This window comes from Rana temporaria, chromosome 8 (genome assembly GCF_905171775.1).
Source record: "Rana temporaria chromosome 8, aRanTem1.1, whole genome shotgun sequence".
Lineage (NCBI taxonomy): Eukaryota > Metazoa > Chordata > Amphibia > Anura > Ranidae > Rana > Rana temporaria.
In genome coordinates, this window is record NC_053496.1 from 12490721 (window position 1) to 12514969 (window position 24249).

At 43.3% G+C, this 24249-nt stretch overlaps 1 protein-coding gene across 1 annotated transcript in view; it reads left to right on the top strand.

The window, feature by feature from the left end:
- The window catches only part of LOC120946683 (C-type lectin domain family 2 member D-like), a 44942-nt gene extending 23788 nt beyond the window's left edge, over positions 1 to 21154 (top strand). The window contains exons 3-7 of the mRNA XM_040361309.1: positions 4202 to 4321; positions 7837 to 7884; positions 10579 to 10748; positions 13647 to 13753; positions 19795 to 21154. Of these exons, the coding sequence (XP_040217243.1) occupies positions 4202 to 4321; positions 7837 to 7884; positions 10579 to 10748; positions 13647 to 13753; positions 19795 to 19933 (584 nt within the window). The 3' untranslated portion in view covers positions 19934 to 21154. The remainder of the gene's footprint in view (positions 1 to 4201; positions 4322 to 7836; positions 7885 to 10578; positions 10749 to 13646; positions 13754 to 19794) is intronic.
- Positions 21155 to 24249: the final 3095 nt, after the last annotated feature.

The following is a 24249-nucleotide window of genomic DNA, read 5'->3' on the forward strand; positions in this document are numbered from 1 at the left end:
TGATGAACAGGAATCAGAAACTTTCAGATGTCACATGGAGACAAGTGAATTGGGAAAGGGTCCAGGATACAGAGCAGCTCACCAGCTTATCCTTGAACCGTTGTGAGTGTGCAGCCATTAAAAATAATACATGCAACACACAGAGAGCTAGGAAGCTGCTGGAGTGGGGCACAGTGTAACAACAGGGAAAGCTGCCAGCAGTAACTGGGAATAACAGCAACAGGTTTCCGGGCATCAAGACCCTTTCTTAAGCCTTGGGGAACACAACTACAGGAGAAGATTTAAACTCTAAATAGCAAGAAAACCAGGAGAATTGGTGGCCAGATCACCAATAAGGGAAAAAAATTAACATTTTTTAAAAATATATATATGTAGAAAATACACAAAGTGATGTAAAATGGAACTTATGAAGATTAACAAGTTATAAAAATCACTAAATGTACAGTATGTATCCTGGGTCTTAGAAATGTTCACCAGAAGAGGGAGTGCAAGTACATTGACAGCAATATGCCACATAGACACATTGAGGGTTATTTACGAAAGGCAAATCCATTTTGCACTACGAGTGCAAACTGCAAGTGCAAAGTGCACTTGAAGTTGCACTGAAAGTGCACTTGGAAGTGCAGTCGCTGTAGATCCGAGGGGGACATGCAAGGAAAATAAAAAACAGCATTTTAACTTGCACATGATTGGATCATAAAATCAGCAGAGCTTCCCCTCATTTCAGGTCTCCCCCTCAGATTTACAGCGACTGCACTTCCAAGTGCACTTTCAATGCAATTTCAAGTGCACTTTACACTTGTAGTTTGCACTTGTAGTGCAAAGTGGATTTGCCTTTCGTAAATAACCCCCATTGTATCAAAAAAACATTCACTAAAACAAAAAGATAAAAGAAAGTGGAAATAATTATTATTATGGGGAAAAATGCAAGTGGAGCCACAATAAAAAGAAAGTGCAATCAAATAAAATACGAGTAAGTGATAAATAACAAATACTACACAGAAAACGAAAAAAACTGATGGATGTTGCTAAAATTTATTTGAATGAATACCCTATTAAAATTGTATTATAATTCTGATAATAATAATAGTATAAAAGAAGATATAATTTTTTTTTTTTTTTTTTTTTACAATACTGTGTCGAGCTCAGAACTCTCATTGAGACCTTTAGGAGAACATGTATGAAGCTTGTATATCCCTAAGGTCTCCCAAAGTTTGTGAAAACGTTCTGCAGGGGGGAGACTGCTTGGTATGACTTCTATGATCCATCTCCTTAGACTCAAAGCAGAACTGCCATGCTGGAGAGGGATGGAAATGTCCCTCCTCTGACTTATTCAGCTGTATGTGTTCTGATTTGCATGTCAAATTACAACCCATTTTTTAGCATAGTAGAAAAATTATTTAGCAAATGTGGATGAGAACTGACTGAAAAGCAAAGAGGAGACAGAGCGGAGGAAGTCACTGCGAATCTCCTAAATATGCTGGGCCCCTGGCTGTCTGGCAGACCTTTTGTCTTCAAACCAGAACAATGAAGAAGTACAGAGACCAGTTTTGATCTCACTGGCTTCATGCTTGTCTTCAAAAAATGGATACAGCTAGGAAAACAGCATTTTCAGAAGGTGGTCAGCAATGCAACCCCTACTTCACCTACTGAAGGTTTCTATGAAGCAATAAAGTGAAGCTCTGGCAGCATGCAAGTGATTTGGCTGCAATGGATGAGAAAAGCCCAGGAGACAAAACATTGTGTGATTAGATTGTCACTATGCCAACCTCTGCTCTGGGGAACAGTGTGCAGATTCATACGTGCTAGACTCTAACATTTTCCTTCCCACTAAGCTCCCTTAAGGCTAAACAATAGAAATGTATGACACAAATTATTGCAGATTTCCATTTATTAAAGGGGTTGTAAAGGAAAAAATTGTTTTCCCTAAATAGCTTCCTTTACCTTAGCGCAGTCCTCCTTCACTTACCTCATCCTTCCATTTTGCTTTTAAATGTCCTTATTTCTTCTGAGAAATCCTCACTTCCTGTTCTTCTGTCTGTAACTCCACACAGTAATGCAAGGCTTTCTCCCTGGTGTGGAGAAAGCCTCTTGAAGGGGGAGGGGGCGAGCAGGCAAGTCAGGACACTCTCTACTTTGCAGATAGAGAAAGGAGCTGTGTGTTAGTGGGCGTCATGACACTCCTGCTCGCTAGGGTGACCACATTTCCAAACTACCATTCACGGACACCCCTCCCTTTCCAAAAATCAGCTTGTGCTGTAACGAATCACAGCACAGTGATTGGACACAAGAGGCGGAATTTATGATTTCTCCAATCACAAGTAGGGGGCGGGGATTTTGCTCCTCCCGACATTCCAGGCCAGGACAAGTATTGTCAGTGAGAAAAGCGACAGCAATTTTTGGGGGCATCAGATTGGCCTGGGGGGTGGCTGTGTCAGTTTCATTCCGGGACACTGTATTGTCCTGGAATGAAGGTGCCCGGGACAGACCTGTAAAATGCGGGACTGTCCCGGGCAATCCGGGACACGTGGTCACACTACTGCTCGCCCCCTCCCCCTTCAAGAGGCTTTCTCCACACCAGGGAGAAAGCCTTGCATTACTGTGTAGAGTTACAGACAGAAGAACAGGAAGTGAGGATTTCTCAGAAGAAATAAGGACATTTAAAAGCAAAATGGAAGGATGAGGTAAGTGAAGGAGGACTGCACTAAGGTAAAGGAAGATATTTAGGGAATTTTTTTTCCCTTTACAACCCCTTTAAGGCCTCGTACACACCATCAGATCGAAATCCGCGAGGAATATATCCGCGGTGACGTGTCGCGCCGTCGCCGCGACGACGTGCGCGACGCTGGAAGGCAACTACTTCCACGCATGCGTCGAATCATTACGACGCATGCGAGGGATGGGAGCGGACGGATTGATCCGGTGAGTCTGTACAGACGACCGGATCAATCCGCTGGACACGATTCAAGCGGATAGATTTCTTAGCATGCTAAGAAATTTTTATCCGCTTGAAACCGATCGGCCGGATTTTAATCCGCGGGGAAATGTCCGCTCGGCTGTACACACGACCGGATCTATCTGCTGGAACTGATCCGCGGATCAATCCCAGCGGATAGATCCGGTCGTCTGTACGAGGCCTTATACGTTGTTAAAACAGTGTTCCAGACGCAATTTTTTTTTTAAGTCAGCAGTTACAAACACTGTAGCTGCTGACTTTTAAAAGGACACTTACCTTTCTAGGGAGCCTGCGATGACGGCCCCCCCAAGGCCGATCCGTCCATTGGATCGGGTGCCGACGCCGCCATCCTAACGAAGGGAAACAGGCAGTGGAGCCCTGCGGCTTCACTGCCCGTTTCCTACTGCGCATGCACGAGTCACGCCGCGCTTTGTAAATAGGTGGCTGTCTTCTGGGACACACACAGGTCCCAGAAGACATGGTGTCCCATTCCCCAAGAGGCAACACAAGGAGGAGGACAAGACCGAGGAGCACCGCGGACTAGGAAGTAGGCAGATTAGGACGGCTGCCTAGCAACGGGCTCTTTCAGACAAGTAAAAAAAAAATGTTTCAACAAGGAAACTACTGATGTGAATTTTGTTTAGGGTGGACCTCCGCTTTAAGTGTATTTCCTTAAAGGAAAGAAATGTAAATATCTGAATTTTACCTGGTATTAGCCTCTTAGCGTCCCTGCACATCAGAGCTAGGACTGTGAGAGGGAGAAGTAAAACAATAAGCCAATCAGTCGTTCTCATGTGATGAAAAGAAATAAGCTGATAGGAGGAGAGAGCAAAGTGAGAGATGAGCTCATAGGCCCACTGCTTCTCCATTCATTGTCCTGTCACTAGCTGGAGGGGAAAAGGCAAGACCTGTAAGTGCAGGTGTGATGTCCTGGCACTAGAGAGTAATGAGTGCATGCTTGCTGTTGAGGAAAAGTAGTAACATGGTGGGGAGCCAGAAACTATTGCAGGTGGTGGTTACATGCCTCAGGAGGGGGTGGCTCACTGGGTGTCTCCCATCCTTTAGGCCCCATAGCAGCTGTGTAGGTTGATTTTCTCATGTGTACCATACAAGCAGTGGACACTGATCTCCATTCACTCTAAAGTGTTCATCCGTGACTCTTATGTTCCATCTGATTTCTACACCAATAATGATAAATATCAGATTTTATGTCCCTCTAATGTCTCATGTCTGTATTGTTTTTAGGATTTTGGCAGAAACTCAGATCATCCACAGTTACTTTGCGCTATGTTGTAGTTGGAGCACCAATATTAGTAACTGTGATCATCATCCTCATCATCCTCACTGCTCGTTCGTCTGTAAGAGGTTAGTCCTAAATTTTACTAATAAGTAAACAAGGCAGAATCTGAAAAAAAAAAAATCAATGTTTCAAAAAGCAGTTCCAATCCTTACAACCCTGATACATATAATAGTACACAGTGGGCCAGATTCACAAATTACTTACAAACTACTGATACGCCGTCGTATGTCCAAATGAGCGCTGTCGTATCTATGCGCCTGATTCTTAGAATCAGTTGCGCTTGAATTCGGCCAAGATACGACTGACGTAAGTCTCCTACGCCGTCGTATCTTGGGTGCATATTTACGCTGGCCGCAAGGGGCGCTTCCGTATATTTCCGCATTGAATATGCAAATGAGCTAGATACGCCGATTCACAAACATTCTTATTAAAATACGCTGTTTACGTAAGGCGTACGACCGGCGTAACTTTACCCCTCATAAAGCAGGGGTAAGTCATGTTAAGGTATGGACATCGGAAAAGTTGGAACAGCGTCGTATTTTACGTCGTTTGCGTAAGTCGTACGTGAATGGGGATGGGCGTAGGTTACGTTCACGTCGACTAAGCATTGAGCCGGCGTAACTTAGGGAGAAAATTCGACGTGATACTGAGCATGTGCGCGCATGCGCCGTTCGTTAGGCGCGTCATTTACGTGGGGTCATGATTCATTTCCATACAACACGCCCCCTACCAGCCTACTTTGAATTAGGCGGGCTTACGCCTGCCCATTTACGCTACGCCGCCGCAACTTACGGAGCAAGTGCTTTGTGAATACTGCACTTGCCTGTCTAAGTTGCGGCGGCGTAGCGTAAATAGGATACGCTACGCCCGCACAAAGATGCGCCCAGGTACGTGAATCTGGCCCTGTGTATGTATATCCTTGTGTGTGTCTGTTTCCTCCCACACTCCTAAGACACGCTGGTAGGTTATAGTGTATGTAGTATATGCATGACTATGAGTTAGGGACCTTAGATTGTAAGCTCCATTGGGGGGGCTGATGTGACTGTATAATATATGTGAAGTGATAAAGAATATGGAGCAGCGCTAGGATAGGGTGACCAGACATCCCCAGTTTCAGGGGACAGTCCCCTGATTGAGGACACTGTCCCCGGACCAAGTCTGTCCCTGGTTTTGTCCCCAGATTGGATTTAATACAGGGCAGGGGAATTTCAAAGACAATCAGTGCAGAATTAAAATAAAATAAAATAGAATTACATACCCCCGCTCCGCCGTGCCTATTAGCATAGGGGGGTTGTATTTTTCCCATTATCTGAGCCCCCTCCTGATGATCATGTGCTGGTAGGAGCGGAGGGAATATTTCTTCAGTTTCGGGCGCATGCCCATTCAGCTTCGCACGCATGTTCTCCTGCCTTGGCTCAAATCCTGGCCAGCCACCTGCCTATCTCCTTGCCTTCCCTGGGGGAGTGATCTTCCTCCGCTCCCCATCCTGTGAGGCGGGCAGAGAGTGGCTGATTGTTGCCATTACTAGTAAAGAAAAAATATGTCCCCGGATTTCATTTTAAAAATCTGGTCACCTTACGCTAGGAGTCTGTATCAAACAGTACACATTCTAATGCTGAGTGCCCAATATATCAATGTGTTTGTGACATAAAACAAAACAATATATTGTACACAAAATCTATAAAGTGCTTCACTATACAGTAAAGATGTAAGGTGACTCCCCCTTTGGTGACCTCACTCACCAGAAATAATAGATCCCGTACCCAGTGCTCTGTGTATTATGCATTTCTGTGCCCAGTGCTCTGTGTATTATGGAGTCCTGTATCCAGCACTCTGTGTATTATGCAGTCCTGTGCCCGGCGCTCTGTGTATTATGCAGTCCTGTGCCCGGCGCTCTGTATATTATGCAGTCCTGTGCCCAGCGCTCTGTATATTATGCAGTCCTGTGCCCAGCGCTCTGTATATTATGCAGTCCTGTGCCCAGCGCTCTGTATATTATGGAGTCCTGTGCCCAGCTCTCTGTATATTATGCAGTCCTGTGCCCAGCACTCTGTGTATTATGCAGTCCTGTGCCCAGTGCTCTGTGTATTATGCAGTCCTGTGCCCAGTGCTCTGTGTATTATGCAGTCCTGTGCCCAGTGCTCTGTGTATTATGCAGTCCTGTGCCCAGTGCTCTGTGTATTATGCAGTCCTGTGCCCAGTGCTCTGGGTAATAGGCAGTCGTGTGCCATTTGGCAATAAAAAAAATAATATGTCCCCGAAATTCATTTAAAAAATCTGGTCACCGTAAAATAATCCCAAAAACTAAAAAAAAAATATGAATATATTGCAGCTTTCTAGTTCTTGAGTGTGAGGCTGTATTAGTTTTTTTTTCTTTTACTTGGTGATCCTGGGAATAACACTCTCCCTGACACTTCATGTCTAGGCTTATCCTCCATTGTAACTGTAGCGCTCCCCCCCCGAAGGAGCCACTGGTTGATTTTTGGAATCGGCCTTCTAAGTTACCCTGGCGGTGTCTAGGGGTGTATTTGTGAGAACAGCGGTAGTGAGCGAAGGTCCAGACAGCCAATAAAAGGTTTTCAATGCTTTATTGTCCAGGCCAAACACGGCCAACATCAACACGTATTGGGAAGGTCAAGATTGATGAAGGAAAAAGAAGAGAACCTTGCGGTATTAGGCCTGGATATTAAATGGAGCAGTCAATACTGCTCTGTATAGTACCAATTGTTGTAACTCGTCGCCGCTCTACTTGGAGTGGGTGAAGTGCCCCCGGACAGACCCCTATAATAGGCCTGGCAGCCGAAGCACCACTCTGAACTAGCTGGGAGGAACAGGTCTCCCTCACAGACCTGGCTCTAGGGCCTCTGCCACAGGCCAATTTCAATAAAGGACTTAGGTGAATAAAGAGAGCGAATCCTCCCAGCAGACTTTTCTATATAGACCCCGGATGACAGCAATCATACCTGTCAGTGGTCCGGACGCCCGATCCCAAACTGGGATTCTTTCAACAGGTCATGGAACCCAGTGGAACACTGGGATCCCTTTTCTCCTCAGGATGAGGTTCGATGCAGCTTTCAGCTTTTCAGCTTTGGCCAGGTGGGCCACGCTGGCGGGGTCCATGGATGCGCGCACCCTGAAGGTGGATACCGCACCTGGAACGGGGACACCACGAAGACTATTCAACACATGACCCCTGTCACAGATATACTCTCCCCAAGCATGCCCCGCGAGGGAAAAACTCCTCCAATTGGCTGCTGGGGAAAACTTGCTCTGCCAGAACCCCTATGGCGCCAACTGCTGGCAAGGGGTGGTATTGCACCCCTTGATCACAGACTGACCCAGTGGACATTTCTGGGATGACTGAAGTCCCAAATTTAGACAAACCACGAATGGGAGCAAAGTAACTCTCCCATTCCCACTAACTTTAGCGTAGCGCCTATGCTGAAAGCAAGGGGACACTACATAACTATAGAAGGAGACACGGTGGTCATACAATACATAGTGGGTTGATGAGGCTTGTAGTGCACACAATATACCATTTTGCACGACAGACATAACATTCTTTGTTCTTTTTTAACAGCTTCTGCAGAAAGTGACGAGGTCCTCACATTTCTGGAAAAATCAACAGGTACTTTCACAGTTTGTACTACTTGAGCCCACAACAGACACAGTGTGCCTGATTTATAGATTTATTAAAGGAAAAGGGTGTGCCCACTTTTAAATTGAGTTTTCACTTATCTTAATGAATGAGGTGGAATAAAGTGAAGAATCACTTTGGAAAGAACACCCAATCATATACAAAGAAAATATAAAGTTACTGGATTTTGCTTGAATGTGATGTAATGCCTTCTGAATGGGTGATGTGACATGTCAGCATCTCCTCTTAGCTGAAATATTAGTTGTAGGGGGACTGACTAGTTAACATGTCACCTTTTTATATCAAAACGATGGAAATTACTGAGCAATTCTCTCAGGGAGAGCCCCTCAATAATGGGCATTTGTAATACTATAAGTACAATTTTTTTTTATTGTTTTAATGGTGCAGTCCTGCATTTCAGGAAGTGCTTAATATTTTATTACTTGTATTCTCTCCCTGTCAAGGTAGGGGGTGTCATGCTAAGTGTCAGGCCTCGTACACACGACCGGTTTCCTTGGCAGAATCCATCAAGAAACTTGCTGGGAGATATTTTTTTGCCGAGGAAACCGGTCGTGTGTACATTTTCGTGGAGGAAACTGTCGAGAAACTCGACGAGCCAAAAAGAGAACAAGTTCTCTATTTCCTTGACGGGAATGGAGAAACTTGCCTTGTCGATTTCCTCGACAGCCTAACAAGGAACTCGACGAGGAAAACGATGTGTTCCGCCCGTCGAGTTCCTCGGTGGTGTGTACGAGGCTTCAGACTGTTAGGCCCCCATGGAGGCTGTCCTTTTTCTGCCTGAGTTTGCTGCTAGTTGAAGATACTGAAAAACCTCATAGATGCTGTTAGAATTTCATGAAAGAAAGCTAAAGGTTTAATTAATTTAGTTTTACCATTCTCCAGCAGCCTGGATGATGTCAGTTATCAACTCTGAGCTCTGACAAGAGACCCTATGGGGACCCTCTATTAGACTCTGGGCTGACAGTTCTGCTCTGGCAAGGAGAAAATACCAATACACAGCACACACACCCATCACTGAGAGTTCAGACTGCACTAGCATCACTAATTAGAAGATTCCTATTCCTACATATACCAACAGGGCTGCTTTACCATGGGGCCCCGTACAACCTTCCTGCCAGGGTCCCCCAATCCCACCTCTACCTCCCAAGATGCAGCAGAACCGAAGTACAGGCATACCCCACTTTTAAGTACACAATGGGACCAGAGGATGTATTTAAAACGAAAATGTACTTAAAGTGAAACAATACCCTTTTTCACTTCTAGGGTGTAGTGGGGGATCAGGGGGCTGTAGTTGAGGTCTCAGGGGCTGTAGTGGGGGTGTCAGGGGCACACTGGAACAGGGCGGGCTATGCTCTCTGAGCTTCAGCTCCTTCTATTGTGGCTGCAAAATGTCTGTACAGTACTTGTGAGGCCCTTTACATTCACTCACGGGTATGTCCTTACTCGCGAGTGTATGTAAAGTGAGTGTACTTAAAGTGGGGTATGCCTGTACTGATCTTATCTGCCTACACCTTGGAAATTAATAGAAAGTCCCTCCTCTGCTCCCTCCTCCTGGGCCCCACTGTTGATAGGACGGGGCCCAGGGAAATGTAATTTAAGCCCTGGTAAGCAAAGTAGGAGTAGGGGTATAGAATAGTAATTTAGGCTGAAATAAACAACAACATTGCCCTGGGTCCCCCCTGTTTAGCTGATAAGGACTGGGCCCAGTACTACAGGACCAGTTGTACTGCCTTATCAGCGGCCCTGTAGACCAATCCCAGACAGTTTTTCCTTATGTTGGATTCACACTATTGCTGCATGCGGCTCACAGCAGGGATCTGGTGCGTCCTGGTTCACCATTTCAGGTGTGATTTTAGCCTGAATTTTTGGCTGAATTCAGACTTGAAGCGAACCAAAAGGCGCAAAGGAGTCCTGTGCAATTCGCAGCGGAGCCGCATCGGAGATATGTGAACCAGCTCCATAGAGAGCCGGTCGAAATCTCCTACTATTGCGAAATTGGATGCGGGGACCCCCCATCCAATTCCCAATAGTGTGAACCCGGCCGTAAGTGTATTTATCTACTTTTTTCCGTTCAGTGTTAGAGTCAAAAAGAGTTAATATCCCTGTCAGGTTAACTTTGTTTTTCCACCTGTGTTCCATTGGGGATTATTTCCTTCACTTCTTGTCAACAGACACATGAAAAGAACTGAGAGGAAATCTCTGCAATGTGAGAGGAATTTCCCTCGTAGAGAGAATAGGGGTCACTTGGTAACATTTCACCTCATCTACTGCTCAACAATTATGCATTTCCCAAAACTTCTGTCCCATCAATAATGTTACTAAGACAAACATTTCCCAATGGGAGAAATAGACAGATATAAGACTGTCCTAACCCCTTGTTACTCTACCCACAATCGATGCATATACTGTATAGTATCGATCTTTACTGAAGGCGACACACCCCTAGTATTTCCATTACTACTTTCTGATTAGAGGTGAAACGCCCAATCAAGCCCAATTTTTCTATCATCTCATTATACAATAATTATTTGTTGTTTGGTATTTCTGTTTGTATTTTTGTAATATCCTATTTTCTTTCAATAGTTTTGTAATTTTCTAATAACATTAGTCTATTAGTTCATAAGTAAAAGATTTGCTAAAATAAACAATTTCATCTATTTGTAGGAGAGACAACAGAAACAAAAGTGGTAGAAGTTCGGTGTGAGGATGATTGGATCTTATACAGAGGAAAATTTTACTATATCTCAGACCAGATTGCTACATGGACGGACAGCCAGAACTTCTGCAAATCACACGATTCATCCCTGGCAATTATTCATAATGCAAAAGAAAAGGTGAGTAATAATAAATTTATTTCCACCCATCACCTCACACTCACCATGATCAATATACAAATCTGTTATACCAGAATATAACCAACCACTGGACATGATCATAATACAATTCTATTACACTCTATACATAGAACACTACGCCCCCCAACATGACCTACCACTGGACATGATCATCATACAATTCTATTACACTCTATACGTAGAACACTACACCCCCAACATGACCCCCCACTGGACATGATCATAATACAATTCTATTACACTCTATACATAGAACACTACACCCCCAACATGACCCACCACTGGACATGATCATCATACAATTCTATTACACTCTATACATAGAACACTACACCCCCCAACATGACCCCCCCACTGGACATGATCATAATACAATTCTATTACACTCTATACATAGAACACTACACCCCCCAACATGACCCCCCACTGGACATGATCATAAGACAATTCTATTACACTCTATACATAGAACACTACACCCCCCAACATGACCCCCCACTGGACATGATCATAAGACAATTCTATTACACTCTATACATAGAACACTACACCCCCCAACATGACCCTCCACTGGACATGATCATAATACAATTCTATTACATTCTATACATAGAACACTACACCCCTCAACATGACCCCCCACTGGACATGATCATAATACAATTCTATTACACTCTATACATAGAACACTACACCCCCCAACATGACCCCCCACTGGACATGATCATAAGACAATTCTATTACACTCTATACATAGAACACTACACCCCCCAACATGACCCCCCACTGGACATGATCATAATACAATTCTATTACACTCTATACATAGAACACTACACCCCCCAACATGACCCTCCACTGGATATGATCAATATACAATTCTATTACATTCTATACATAGAACACTACACCCCCCAACATGACCCCCCACTGGACATGATCATCATGCAATTCTATTACACTCTATACATAGAACACTACACCCCCCAACATGACCCCCCACTGGACATGATCATAATACAATTCTATTACACTCTATACATAGAACACTACACCCCCCAACATGACCCCCCACTGGACATGATCATAATACAATTCTATTACACTCTATACATAGAACACTACACCCCCCAACATGACCCTCCACTGGACATGATCATAATACAATTCTATTACACTCTATACATAGAACACTACACCCCCCAACATGACCCCCCACTGGACATGATCATAATGCAATTATATTACACTCTATACATAGAGCTCAATATCTTCAACCTGATTGACCACTGAACACTATACCATAAATGCACTAAATATAATACCATCAGAATAAAATATCCTGACAAGGGGATTCCTCCACCCACCTTGCTTGTGTGGATGGATGAATATGTTAGTTATTTTGGCTGAAGAAAAAGAAAAAAAAACTACCCATCTATGGCCAGCTTTAGACCCTTTATAGTGTGTGCTTGTCTCAATTAAGAGCACTCATACCTCGTACAGACGGACGGACTGTCCGCTGAAAACGGTCCACCGGGCCGTTTTCATTGGACATGTCCGCCCAGAGATTTCTGTCTGATGGTTGTACACACCATCAGACAGAAATCCGCGCGTACACGATACGCGATGACGTGCGCGGCCCTGGAAGTTCAAAGCTTCCACGCAATCACTTTGACGCATGCGAGGGATGGCGGCCGATCGGACATGTCCGGTGAGTCGTACAGACGACCGAACACGTCCGACGGACAGGCTTCCAGCGGACATGTTTCTTAGCATGCTAAGAAATTTTTGTCTGCTGGAAAACGGTCGGCTGGACAAATGTCCGCTGGAAACCTGTCCGGTCGGCCGTACACACGACCGAACATGTCTGCTGAAACTGGTCCGCGGACCAGTTTCAGCAGACATGTTCGGTCGTGTGTACGGGGCCTCAGTGTAATTTCTGTCTGCTGCTTCATTCCTCTGTTAGGCCTTCGTACACATGATAGACAGAGGACAATGGTCTAATGTACCGCTTTCATCTGTCAAAATCAATCGTGTGTGGGCCCCATAGGTTGTTTAATCATCGGTTACAAAAAAGCCAACTTGCTTTAAATTTAACCGATGGGAAAAAAAACGATCGTTAGTAGGCACGACCATCGGTTAAAAATCCATGCATGCTCAGAATCAAGTCGACGCATGCTTGGAAGCATTGAACTTCATTTTTTTCAGCACGTCGTTGTGTTTTACGTCGCCGCGTTCTGACACGATCGGTTTTTTAACTGATGGTGTGCACGACGGACCATCAGTCGGCTTCATCGGTTAACCTATGACAACGGTCCATCAGACCGTTCTCATTGGATGGACCGATCGTGTGTACGCGGCTTAACAGCATGAATCATTTCATTTCTGGCAGGTTTTCCTGACACCAAGAGATAAAAGGTGACAGGGAAGGGAGCTCCAGCACACAACCTGTGGTTGACAGCCTCAGCTCTGTTCCTGTGTGTTGTGTGAAGGTGGGTGTGTCCCTTCCCTCCAATCAGCTCTCAGAACTCTCCTCACTGAGCTCTGCAGAGTATAACTTCAGCGCTCTGTCCGTTTTTCTGAACCAGCTTTAAAATTCATCATTTTGAATGGATCTAGAGAAGGTGCAGATAAACAGGTACAACTTATGTAGGAGGATTTATGTCATGTCTGTGTATCGCCTGCAGCCAGTCGCTTCATTGGGTGCATGTAAGGGTGTACAACAACTTTAAAGTTCGATGGATACCTATAATGTATAAATAACCTACATATGTAAAGAAACACTGGAGTTCATTGCAGTTCAGTATAATGTTCCAAGCAGTTTTTTATGGAAAAAAAATGTCAGTTATTTTAATTATTTGTCTTTCTGTTTTGCAGAATTTTTTAAATCTCCTGAACTCTAACAATTACTGGATTGGACTGAGCAGGACACAAGATGACTCGGGCTGGGTCTGGAATGATGGAACATTCTACTCAAAAACAATGTAAGTTCCTCACCTAAAATGTAAAGCTCAGCTTCACCTAAAACTGATATTTCAGGTTTGGTTCTACATTCGTTTGTTGAATCATCCCTCCTTGTACAACGTATATTTGCAGTATATTGGAGTGTGTGCCAAATCTTTGCTTATAGCCTCCCCAGTGCATCACTAATGGCCCGTAACACACGATCCGAATATCATACGAAAACGATCGTCCGAGGAAGAATCTTACGATTTTCGGATCATGTGTACACTACTTTCGAGAGCCGATCACGACAGTTCATTTTTTTTTCTGTCGTATGAGAATTTTCGTGACTTTGATAACCCATTAAATTTCTACTTGCAACTATTAAGCGAAATAAGTCGTACGATCCGTCGTACGAAATTCAAATTGTGTGTACGGGCCAAAAGTGAGCAGTGAAACCAGTACAAAGTCATCATTATTAGACCTACTGGTCCCAGTCTGGCACTGGTGGGAAACTCATCATCTCCACTGCAAAAAAGAGAGTGGCTACATACGACTATTAGGCCCCATACACACGAGAGGATTTATCCGCGGATACGGTCCAGCGGACCGTATCCGCGGATAAATCCTCTCGAGGATTTCAGAAGATTTCTATGCGATGGCGTGTACACACCATCGCATTGAAATCCGCGCGGAAATCCTCTGGCGATGACGCGTCGCGCCGTCGCCGCGATTATGACGCGGCGACGGGCGCGACGCTGTCATATAAGGAATTCCACGCATGCGTCAAATCATTACGACGCGTGCGGGGAATCCCTTTGGACGGATGGATCCGGTAAGTCTGTACAGACGAGCGGATCCATCCGTTGGAATGGATTCCAGCGGATAGATTTGTTGAGCATGTCAGCAAATATCCATCTGCTGGAAATCCATCCCAGGGAACATTTATCCGCGGATAAATATCCGACGGAGTGTACACACCATAGAATCTATCCGCAGAAACCCATTTGCTGGGATTTATCTGCGGATAGATTCTATGGTGTGTATGGGGCCTGAATCACAGGGATACTATTAACTACAGTAGTTCCCCTTCTACAGCATTTTTTTTAATTTTTTGTACACTTTTTAAAATAATTTTTACCTATACAATAACTTAAAGGGGTTGTAAAGGTTCAGGGTTTTTAAAAAAACAAACATGTCACACTTACCTCCTTATCTGGGATCCCTCCGCTGTGCTCTAGGCTCCTCCTCTTCTTGAGTGTCCCGTCGGAGAAGCGATCTCCTTCGGGACACCCGTGTGGGCATGCTCCCGTGTCCTGCTGCTGTGTCCATAGACACAGATAGCAGGACTCGGCACCGCCCCTCGGTATCCGTGTCATTGGATTTGATTGAGGAGCCAATGGCTATGCTGCTATCAATCTATCCAATCAGGAAACGAGACACTGGCCAGTGCTGGTATGCTCGTTCCCGTTGCGGGAAACACAGGGCCTCGGGTAAGTATAAGGGGGGCTGGGGGGGGGGGGGGGGGTCTGCTGAATGACAGGAGGTTTTTCACCCTAATGCATAGAATGCATTAAAGTAAAAAAAACTTGAGGGTTTACAACCCCTTTAAACTTCATGCATTATATAAGAAGAAACTAGAAGCTGCAATTTTTATGACACAAGTTTTGAGCAGCGGTTTATCAAAACAAAATTTTCAGGAAAAAATACATTACATTAAAATGTATTTTATTGCACAGAAGCACAATTTAATCCCCAATTTGGTAAATAATATTTTTTTTAGAGTGAATAGATACCAAATGTGTGAAGCTTCAAAATTGCATGGACCCACAAAATGGCAAAAAATTGCGTTACTTAAAATGATCAATATAAGACACTAATGCCGCGTACGCACGATCATTTTTCGTCATGATAAAAACGTTGTTTTTCAAAAACGTCATTTAAAATGATCGTGTGTGGGCTACACATCATTTTTCAGGTTCTGAAAAACGAGAAAAAAAAAATTCGAACATGCTGCTTTTTTTAACGTCGTTTTAAACAATGTCGTTTTTCGGGTTGTAAAAAATTATCGCGTGTGGGCTAAAATGACGTAAAAAACCCGCGCATGCTCAGAAGCAAGTTATGAGACGGGAGCGCTCGTTCTGGTAAAACTACCGTTCATAATGGAGTAAGCACATTCATCACGCTGTAACAGACAGAAAAGCGCAAATCGTCTTTTACTAACACGGAATCAGCTAAAGCAGCCCAAAGGCGAATGGAACTTCCCCATTATAGTGCCGTCGTACGTGTTGTACGTCACCGCGCTTTGCTAGATCATTTTTTAAAAACGATGGTGTGTGGGCAACGTCGTTTTAATGATGAAGTTGGGAAAACGTTGTTTTTTCAACATGCTGAAAAACGATTTTTTTTTTTTCATGCTGAAAAATGATCGTGTGTACGCGGCATTACTTTAAAAGCCTTTACAGATTATGGGGCAGATCCACAAAAGAATTACGCCGGCGTATCTATTGATACGCCGCGTAATTTTAAAGTTCCCGCGTCGTATCTTTGTTTTGTATCTACAAAACAAGATACGACTGCATCTCGGATCGATCCGACAGGCGTACGTCTTAGTACGCCGTCGGATCTTAGGTGCATTTTTCCACCGGCCGCTAGGTGGCGTTTCCGTCGAATTCCGCGTTGAGTATGCAAATTAGCTAGTTACGGCGATCCACGAACGTACGTCCGGCGCATTTTTTTACGTCGTTTGCGTTCGGCTTTTTCCGGCGTATAGTTAAAGCTGCTATATGGTGGCGTACTCAATGTTAAGTATGGCCGTCGTTCCCGAGTCGAAATTAGATTTTTTTACGTTGTTCGCGAATAATTTCGTTGTTCAAGTTTAATTTTGAGCATGCGCACTGGGATACCCCCACGGACGGCGCATGCGCCGTTAAAAAAAACTTTGTTTACGTCGGGTCACGACGTATTTACATAAAACACGCCCCCATCACATCGTTTTGAATTGCGCGCCCTTAGGCCGCCAAAGATACACTACGCCGCCGTAACTTACGGCGCAAATTCTTTGAGGATTCGAAAAAAAAAAGTTACGGCGGCGTAGTTTATCTTAGATACGCTACGCCCGACGCAAAATTACGGCGATGTACGTGAATCTGCCCCTATCTGTTTAGAATCAACTGTGATTGATGGGCCTAATAAGTTGCTCCCACTTTGACTTTCATTGTGATATATAACATGTGGGGTGCAATCACAGTTTACATACATGTGCACACCCTATACACACATTTGCATTTGCAGGAGTATGCGGGGTGACAAGGTTACTTTCAGTTGTTTTTTTTAATACTTTATTATTATTTTATTTGTTTTACTTTTTTTTCATTTAACTTTTTTTACTAATAAGGCCACTATGCAATAGCATTGGGCTGGTGACAAGCCATCTTTATGGATATATCAGGGGTTTGTTACATCCCAAATATCTCCTTTGCCCTCCATTCAAGCTAATTAAGCACAGATCATGCTTGATTAGCTGCTCCCCTGGCTGTAGAGGATGGAATGACAGCTCGGAAACCAGAAATACTCAGAGCTGAGCGCTTCTGGCTTCATAGACAGCAGAGGAGATAGGGAAACTCCTCCCACTTGATATTCTCAGTACTTTTACATGACATTGGGTGCTGGCTGAACAAAAAAATACGCTCGTGGCTGCTACTTGTTAAACTCTTCACTCTCTGGAGTATGTAGTACGTCCAAAGAGCTTAAAGCGGAGTTCCGGCCACAATTTCACTTTTTAAATATAAATACCCCTGTAATACACAAGCTTAATGGATTTTGGTAAAGTTAGTCTGTAAACTAAAGTCGGTTTTGTTAGGTTGTTACAGCATTTAGACACTTTATAAAATAGAAATTGACTGGGGCCATCTTAAGTGTGGGCATCATGAAGCCAGACTGTATGACTTCCTGGATTTCAGCCTTGCAGATCTCGCACATGCTCAGTGCTGCACAAGCAGTGTAATAGGTTTCAGATCAGGTTTCAGCACCTGTGCTGTCCAAGTCACATGATTCTTCGAGACTGGGGAGTGCACAGACTCCTGGAAAGTTACACCCACTACATTCCCAGGAGTCTGTGCGGTGTAGGTTAGGAAGCTTAAGCACCTAGGTGCAGGAAGAGGGAAGATTAACTATGCTGCCTAGCAACAACACGTTGAAGGCATCTAAAAAAAACTAAGGACTAATGACATTTTTTTAAAACTACTGATGTAATGTTACATTTATGGGTGGAACTCCACTTTAACAAAGAACTATAGGCAAAACTTTTTTTTTTTAAATTGGGATAGAGCAATGGAGGGTTACGACCCCTGTCAGATTTTTTGTTTTGTTTGCCATCTGTGTCCTATAGCCAAACAGTAAAAGAGAGGAAACCTCTGCAAAGTAAGGGAATTTCTTGGGGACCCCCAGGTCACCAGAACTAGTGTCCCCATTGGAAGATTTTCCATCTATTACTTTTCTGGGGACAACCCAAAATGTGGGATTTTCTTTTACTTTGACTTTCAACAATAATAGTAATCAGGAAAAATAGAGAGGGTGAACATCCTTAATAGGGGACACAGACAGCACTAAAAACTGACAGGGGGTCTAATCCCTCTACACTCCATCCAAAACTTAGAAAAAAGTTTGGTTATACTTTAACCAGTTCCCGACCGCCGCATGTAAATGTACGTCCACAATATGGCACGTACAGGCACATGGGCGTACACGTACGTCCTCGCCTATTAGCGGGTGGGGGGTCCGATCGGGACCCCCCCGCTACATGCGGAGGTCGGGTCCGCTCGGGGAGCGATCCGGGACCACGGCGCGGCTATTTGTTTATAGCCGCTCCGTCGCGATCGCTCCCCGGAGCTGAAGAACGGGGAGAGCCGTGTGTAAACACGGCTTCCCCGTGCTTCACTATGTCGGCGCATCGATCGCGTCATTCCCTTTATAGGGAAGACACGATCGATGACGTCATTCCTACAGCCACACCCCCCTACAGTTGTAAACACATACTAGGTGCACCCTAACTCCTACAGCGCCACCTGTGGTTAACTCCCAAACTGCAACTGTCATTTTCACAATAAAGAATGCAATTTAAATGCATTTTTTGCTGTGAAAATGACAATGGTCCCAAAAATGTGTCAAAATTGTCCGAAGTGTCCTCCATAATGTCGCAGTCACGAAAAAAATCGCTGATCGCCGCCATTAGTAGTAAAAAAAAAAAAAAATAATAAAAATGCAATAAAACTATCCCCTATTTTGTAAACGCTATAAATTTTGCGCAAACCAATCGATAAATGCTTATTGCGATTTTTTTTACTAAAAATAGGTAGAAGAATACGTATCGGCCTAAACTGAGGAAAAAAAATGTTTTTATATATGTTTTTGGGGGATATTTATTACAGCAAAAAGTAAAAAATATTGCATTTTTTTCAAAATTGTCGCTCTATTTTTGTTTATAGCGCAAAAACTAAAAACCGCAGAGGTGATCAAATACCACCAAAAGAAAGCTCTATTTGTGGGGGGAAAAAGGACGCCAATTTTGTTTGGGAGCCACGTCGCACGACCGCGCAATTGTCTGTTAAAGCGACGCAGTCCCGAACTGTAAAAACACCTTGGGTCTTTAGGCTGCATATTGGTCCGGGGCTTAACTGGCTAAGTGATTTTTCAGAGATCTATGATCAAGACTACAGATGGATTATCCAAAATCTGTTGTCAAGAACATATATTAGATCTGCATTTTCAGGGCCGGATTTATATTTTTTGTTAGAGATCTGAGCTCTGTAACTGGGCTTCTTCTGGCACAGTAGATAAGGATGAATGGTTAAGCGTGTAAAAAGAGACTACAGCACCACCTGCTGGTTTTATATGAGCATACAAATATTCACATGCTATAGCTCAGATTCACCTGATAGAAAGAAATATTATTTTTTTTTAGTTCGGACTATAAAAGGCATAGAAAGAAAATATTTGGAAAACCACTGTATACAGTATGTGATGATTATATAATAACAGCAACCTTTTTATGTAATGTTATGTTTTGTTCCTTTTTTTCCAGATTTGATATTCATAGAAGGCCAGTCTCCCCTGGTGAATCAGAGAATGTTTACCTGAATGGTGATGGATTTAAAAGTGATAGTGGAAGATATCCAAAGAAATGGATTTGCAGCAAGAGTTTTTTAGGTCATTCTCCCTAATACACAGGGAGGATTCCAAAAAAGGTCTTATTACATCCTCAGAGCATCTTACCTGCTCTATGAGATCACCAAATCCTGGAGTGCAAACAGTAACAACGGATACCTGGTCATGCTCTTGGCTTCCTCCTCTTTGGAGTGGGGGTAGCAATAGATTGAGTTCTCCAGATGTCAGGGCATGGGATCAGGCTCAGAGGAATAGGAGGAGTCGTTTTAGTTCTCCCATAAAGATGAGTTTGTCACCCATGGTTGAGATGCAGGACCTTTCATTCTATGAATAATGTAGAACCCACTGACAATGGGGTACTTTGACGCAGTAGTGGGCTTAAGCACTGTTTGGCCATATAGTGTGACCAAATCCCCATCTTTATGTTGAATATGTTCAGGTGTTTTAAATGTCATTTTTGTATGTGTGCTCTATAATGTATTGTTCTGTTTGTTGGTCATATAGCAGCACCATCTTTAATGTTATGAATTTTAGGGTGTTCCCCCTAGTTTGTTGTTTGTACCTTATATTCAAAACTCCCAGGATTCTCGGAGGCAGGCAGAGGCAGGGCGCGTGGGGGCAGGGGAGGCGTCAAAATTGTCACGTGACTGGCTCAGGCTGGACGCTGTCTGGAGTAGCTGCAAGCGAGTGCAAGCCAAGTTGAAAATAGTTTTGAGGAAAGGAGATAAGAACTGACAGAGCAGCCAACTTACTTTTAGTGAGAGGAGCAGCTTACCCCTCTACTACATTCCCGGAGTCTTTGTACTGGAGACAGGCAGAGGATGGGAAGAAGAAAGCCAGAGCATGGCCAGGTAACGGTTGTTATTTGCACTCAGGTTTTAGAGACCTTGGAGAGCAGTGAAGATGACCTAAGAATGCATCATGTAACTGTTCCATGGACTGGAGGAAATTGGAAAAATATTTCACATAAGTATAAGAAAAAATGAGCACATTTTACTTTACACCTCAAAAGCTAGTGCTGTGCTGTTCCCAAAACACTGTCCTCTTGGTTGGTGAGACTGTGGACAAAACTGATCCCTTTACCATATCTGATAGAACTTTCCGGCATTGTCACTCTTCTGGAAATAAATTTCATTTGATTGCTTCTGTCACCCACATCTCCTGTATCCCCAACCAAGCTATGGCACTATTTAGCATTAAAATCAACACATGGCCTCCACATACAAGATACTTTGATAGCAACAATACTTTTACTGGTAAGATCTTGTAAAAAAAAATGAAGCCCCCTAATTGTCCTCAATAGTCAGCATATTTAACATACACACCTCCTTTGAAAGCATGTTATCCCATATTCACTATGTATGGCCCGAATTCCAGGACATATGGGCTGATGGACACTAGGGGCCAGATTCACAGAGCAAGTACGCCGGTGTATCCACTGATACGCCGGCGTACTTTCAAATTTCCCACGTCGTATCTTTAGTTTGAATCCTCAAACCAAGATACGACGGCTTTTGGCTTCGATCCGACAGGCGTACGGCTTCGTACACCTTCGGATCGTAGGTGCAATACTTCGGCGCCCGCTGGGTGGAGTTTGCGTCGTTTTCCGCGTTGGGTATGCTAATTAGCTTTTTCCGTCGATCCACAAAGGTACGCGCGGCCGTCGCATTCTCTTACGTCGTCGCTAGTCGGCTTTTCCCGGCGTATAGTTAAAGCTGCTATTTTGCGGCCTATAGATAGACTTGCCATGTTAAGTATGACCGTCGTTCCCGCGTCGAAATTTGATTTTTTTTTTTGCGTAAGTCGTCCGTGAATAGGAAAGGACGTAACTCACGTCTAAGTTCAAAAAATGACGTTGGTGCGACGTCATTTCGCGCAAAGCACGACGGGACATTGCAAAACGGAGCATGCGCAGTTCATTCGGTGCGGGGACGCGCTTCATTTAAATGAATCACGCCCCCTACCCGCCAATTTGAATTACGCGCCGAGAGATACACTACGCCGCCGTAACTTAGGTGCAAAATCTTCCTGGATTCGACTTAGAGCCAGGTAAGATACGGCGGCGTAGTGTATCTCTGATACGCTGCGCCTTTCTAAAAGTATGTAAATCTGGCCCTAGATTTCCAGGATAATACAGTTTCTAGGGAAACTGTATTTTTTTTATTTTTATTATCTAATATTCTTGAGTAATTATTAGTAACTTCATCACTTTTGCCAGGTATGTCATTTTGTAGTATACAGTATGTACCTTAATTATGATCTGTATCATTCTTCTTCAATATTAATAGGATGGTGATGTCTTTACTTTGTTAAATTTAAAGTTTTCATTTCCAGTCTCTTTTTTTCCCCCCATTACCCAACCCCTCCTTGTCCTTTATTCCTATAGGTAAATTCCAATACTACCTCAGTAATTTATATTCATATTAACCCTATTTGTTGTAAAATTTATTGCAGATTTCTCAATAAAGAACAATGGGGGAAAAAGTAGCATATTTTAACTCAAAACTTTGAATGTAGTATTGCATGCAACAAACACTCTTCACGGATCAATAATCAGAGGTATAGCGTATAGCCAATATCTGAAAGTAATAGGAAATCGTACATTGGTGCAGAATGTCAAGATTGAAATCACAATGCTATGGCAGCATTTTCCAAATCAAGGGAAGTATTTTGGAAAGCCCTATATAAAAAAGTATATCTAAAAATAGTGATTCTATTCTAACAGTTTGGAACAGTGGTCTCCAAACTGTGGCCCTTTGCTTAACTTTACCTGGCCCTTGGAGCACTATTCTTCCCTCTGATACAAGGCACGATTTCCCCCCCACTGACGCCAACAATGGACCATTGTTCCTCCCACTGACACCAATGATGGGGAAATATACCTCTCATTGACACCAGCAATGGGGCACTATTTCTCCCCTTAATACCCAAGACGGGTCTTATGTACTCTTCTACGAATGGTCAGAACCCGGCCCCTCCAAAGTCTGAATAACAGTAAACCGGCCCCTTTGTTTAGTAAGTTTGAAGACCACTGCTATAGAACAATACCCCATGTTGTAAAGAGCTGTGCAAACTGTTGGAGCTATATAAATCCTGAATAATAATATATGACATATATTAATAATATATGACAATAATATATAAAAAAAATGTCAGCTGGACTACCTACAAAATTGACAGAACAGTGTGAAAATATTTTTTTTAATTTGTTGGAACAGAACCCAGACATAGTATGGAAACATTTTTTTTTCTAACAAATCATATTTAGGAGGAAGGAATCTGTGATTGAACGGTGTGAAAGCTGACAGATTGTAGTTAAGTTTGGTTAAAAATGATTTTTAGCCCTATAGCTTTTGTGGCCTAACTTACCCTTAATAAAGGACTCTGTAGAAATCTTCACTGTAGGGATGCTCTGTCCTCTTCCTGTTTCTGAACTTCCCACAATGTAATGGTGAATAGATTCAGGTCTCTGGGTTGAATTATAAAAAACTCCCAACAAAGACCTGTCCTCTCCTCTCTCTTCATTTATTGGGGAAAAAAATCTTTCATTGCTTGCACTGCTTGCAACATGATCAATGAAAGGGGAAAAGAATCCTTGCATTCATTTGACTTCCCTCATCCATAGATCATGTTGCAGGCAGTAAAATGAATAACTTATTTATGGATGAGGAGGGGATGGGTCCTCATCTGGAGCTTTTCTATGGAATTCAGCCCAGAGACCTGAACCTATTAACCATTGCATTACCAGAAGTTCAGAGAAAGGAAGAAGACAGGGCAACCCCACAGTTAAAATATCCCTTGTATCCAACTGCCTGCACAATCTGGGACATACCTCCACTAGAGGCAAGTTGGATCACTAAATCTGTAGGGCTGAAAATCATTTTTAGCTAAACTTCAGCTTTAAGACACTGACTGGAAGACATATGAGCACAAAAGAGAAATTGAAGGGGTTACATTTTCGCTAATATGATTTGTGAATATGAGGGATGTAAAATGTGCACTTTTTGGGGTGTCTGGCTCCCAATAAAAGGACGACTTATTCATAAGTGCTGGAGGTGGGTGAGCCTGTCTCCTGGGATTGTCTGGTGTCAGCATAGACTGTCAGAAGCAACTCATGCAGATAGCAGAAAAAGATAAAGCTCTACACTATAGAGGTGATGTGCTTTGATCATTTTTTATTGCAGAGGTTCACAACCACTTTAAATAATGGGGTGCATTATATACATTTTTGATACAAGCTGTAATGTGATGCAAAATGTAAACACATATGAAGTGCAAGATATAAAATAGAAATAGTAAACTAATGATATAATCCTGTATGAAACAAAATAACATTGAAATGTGCATTGGATATAACGTGGCCACAGAAATT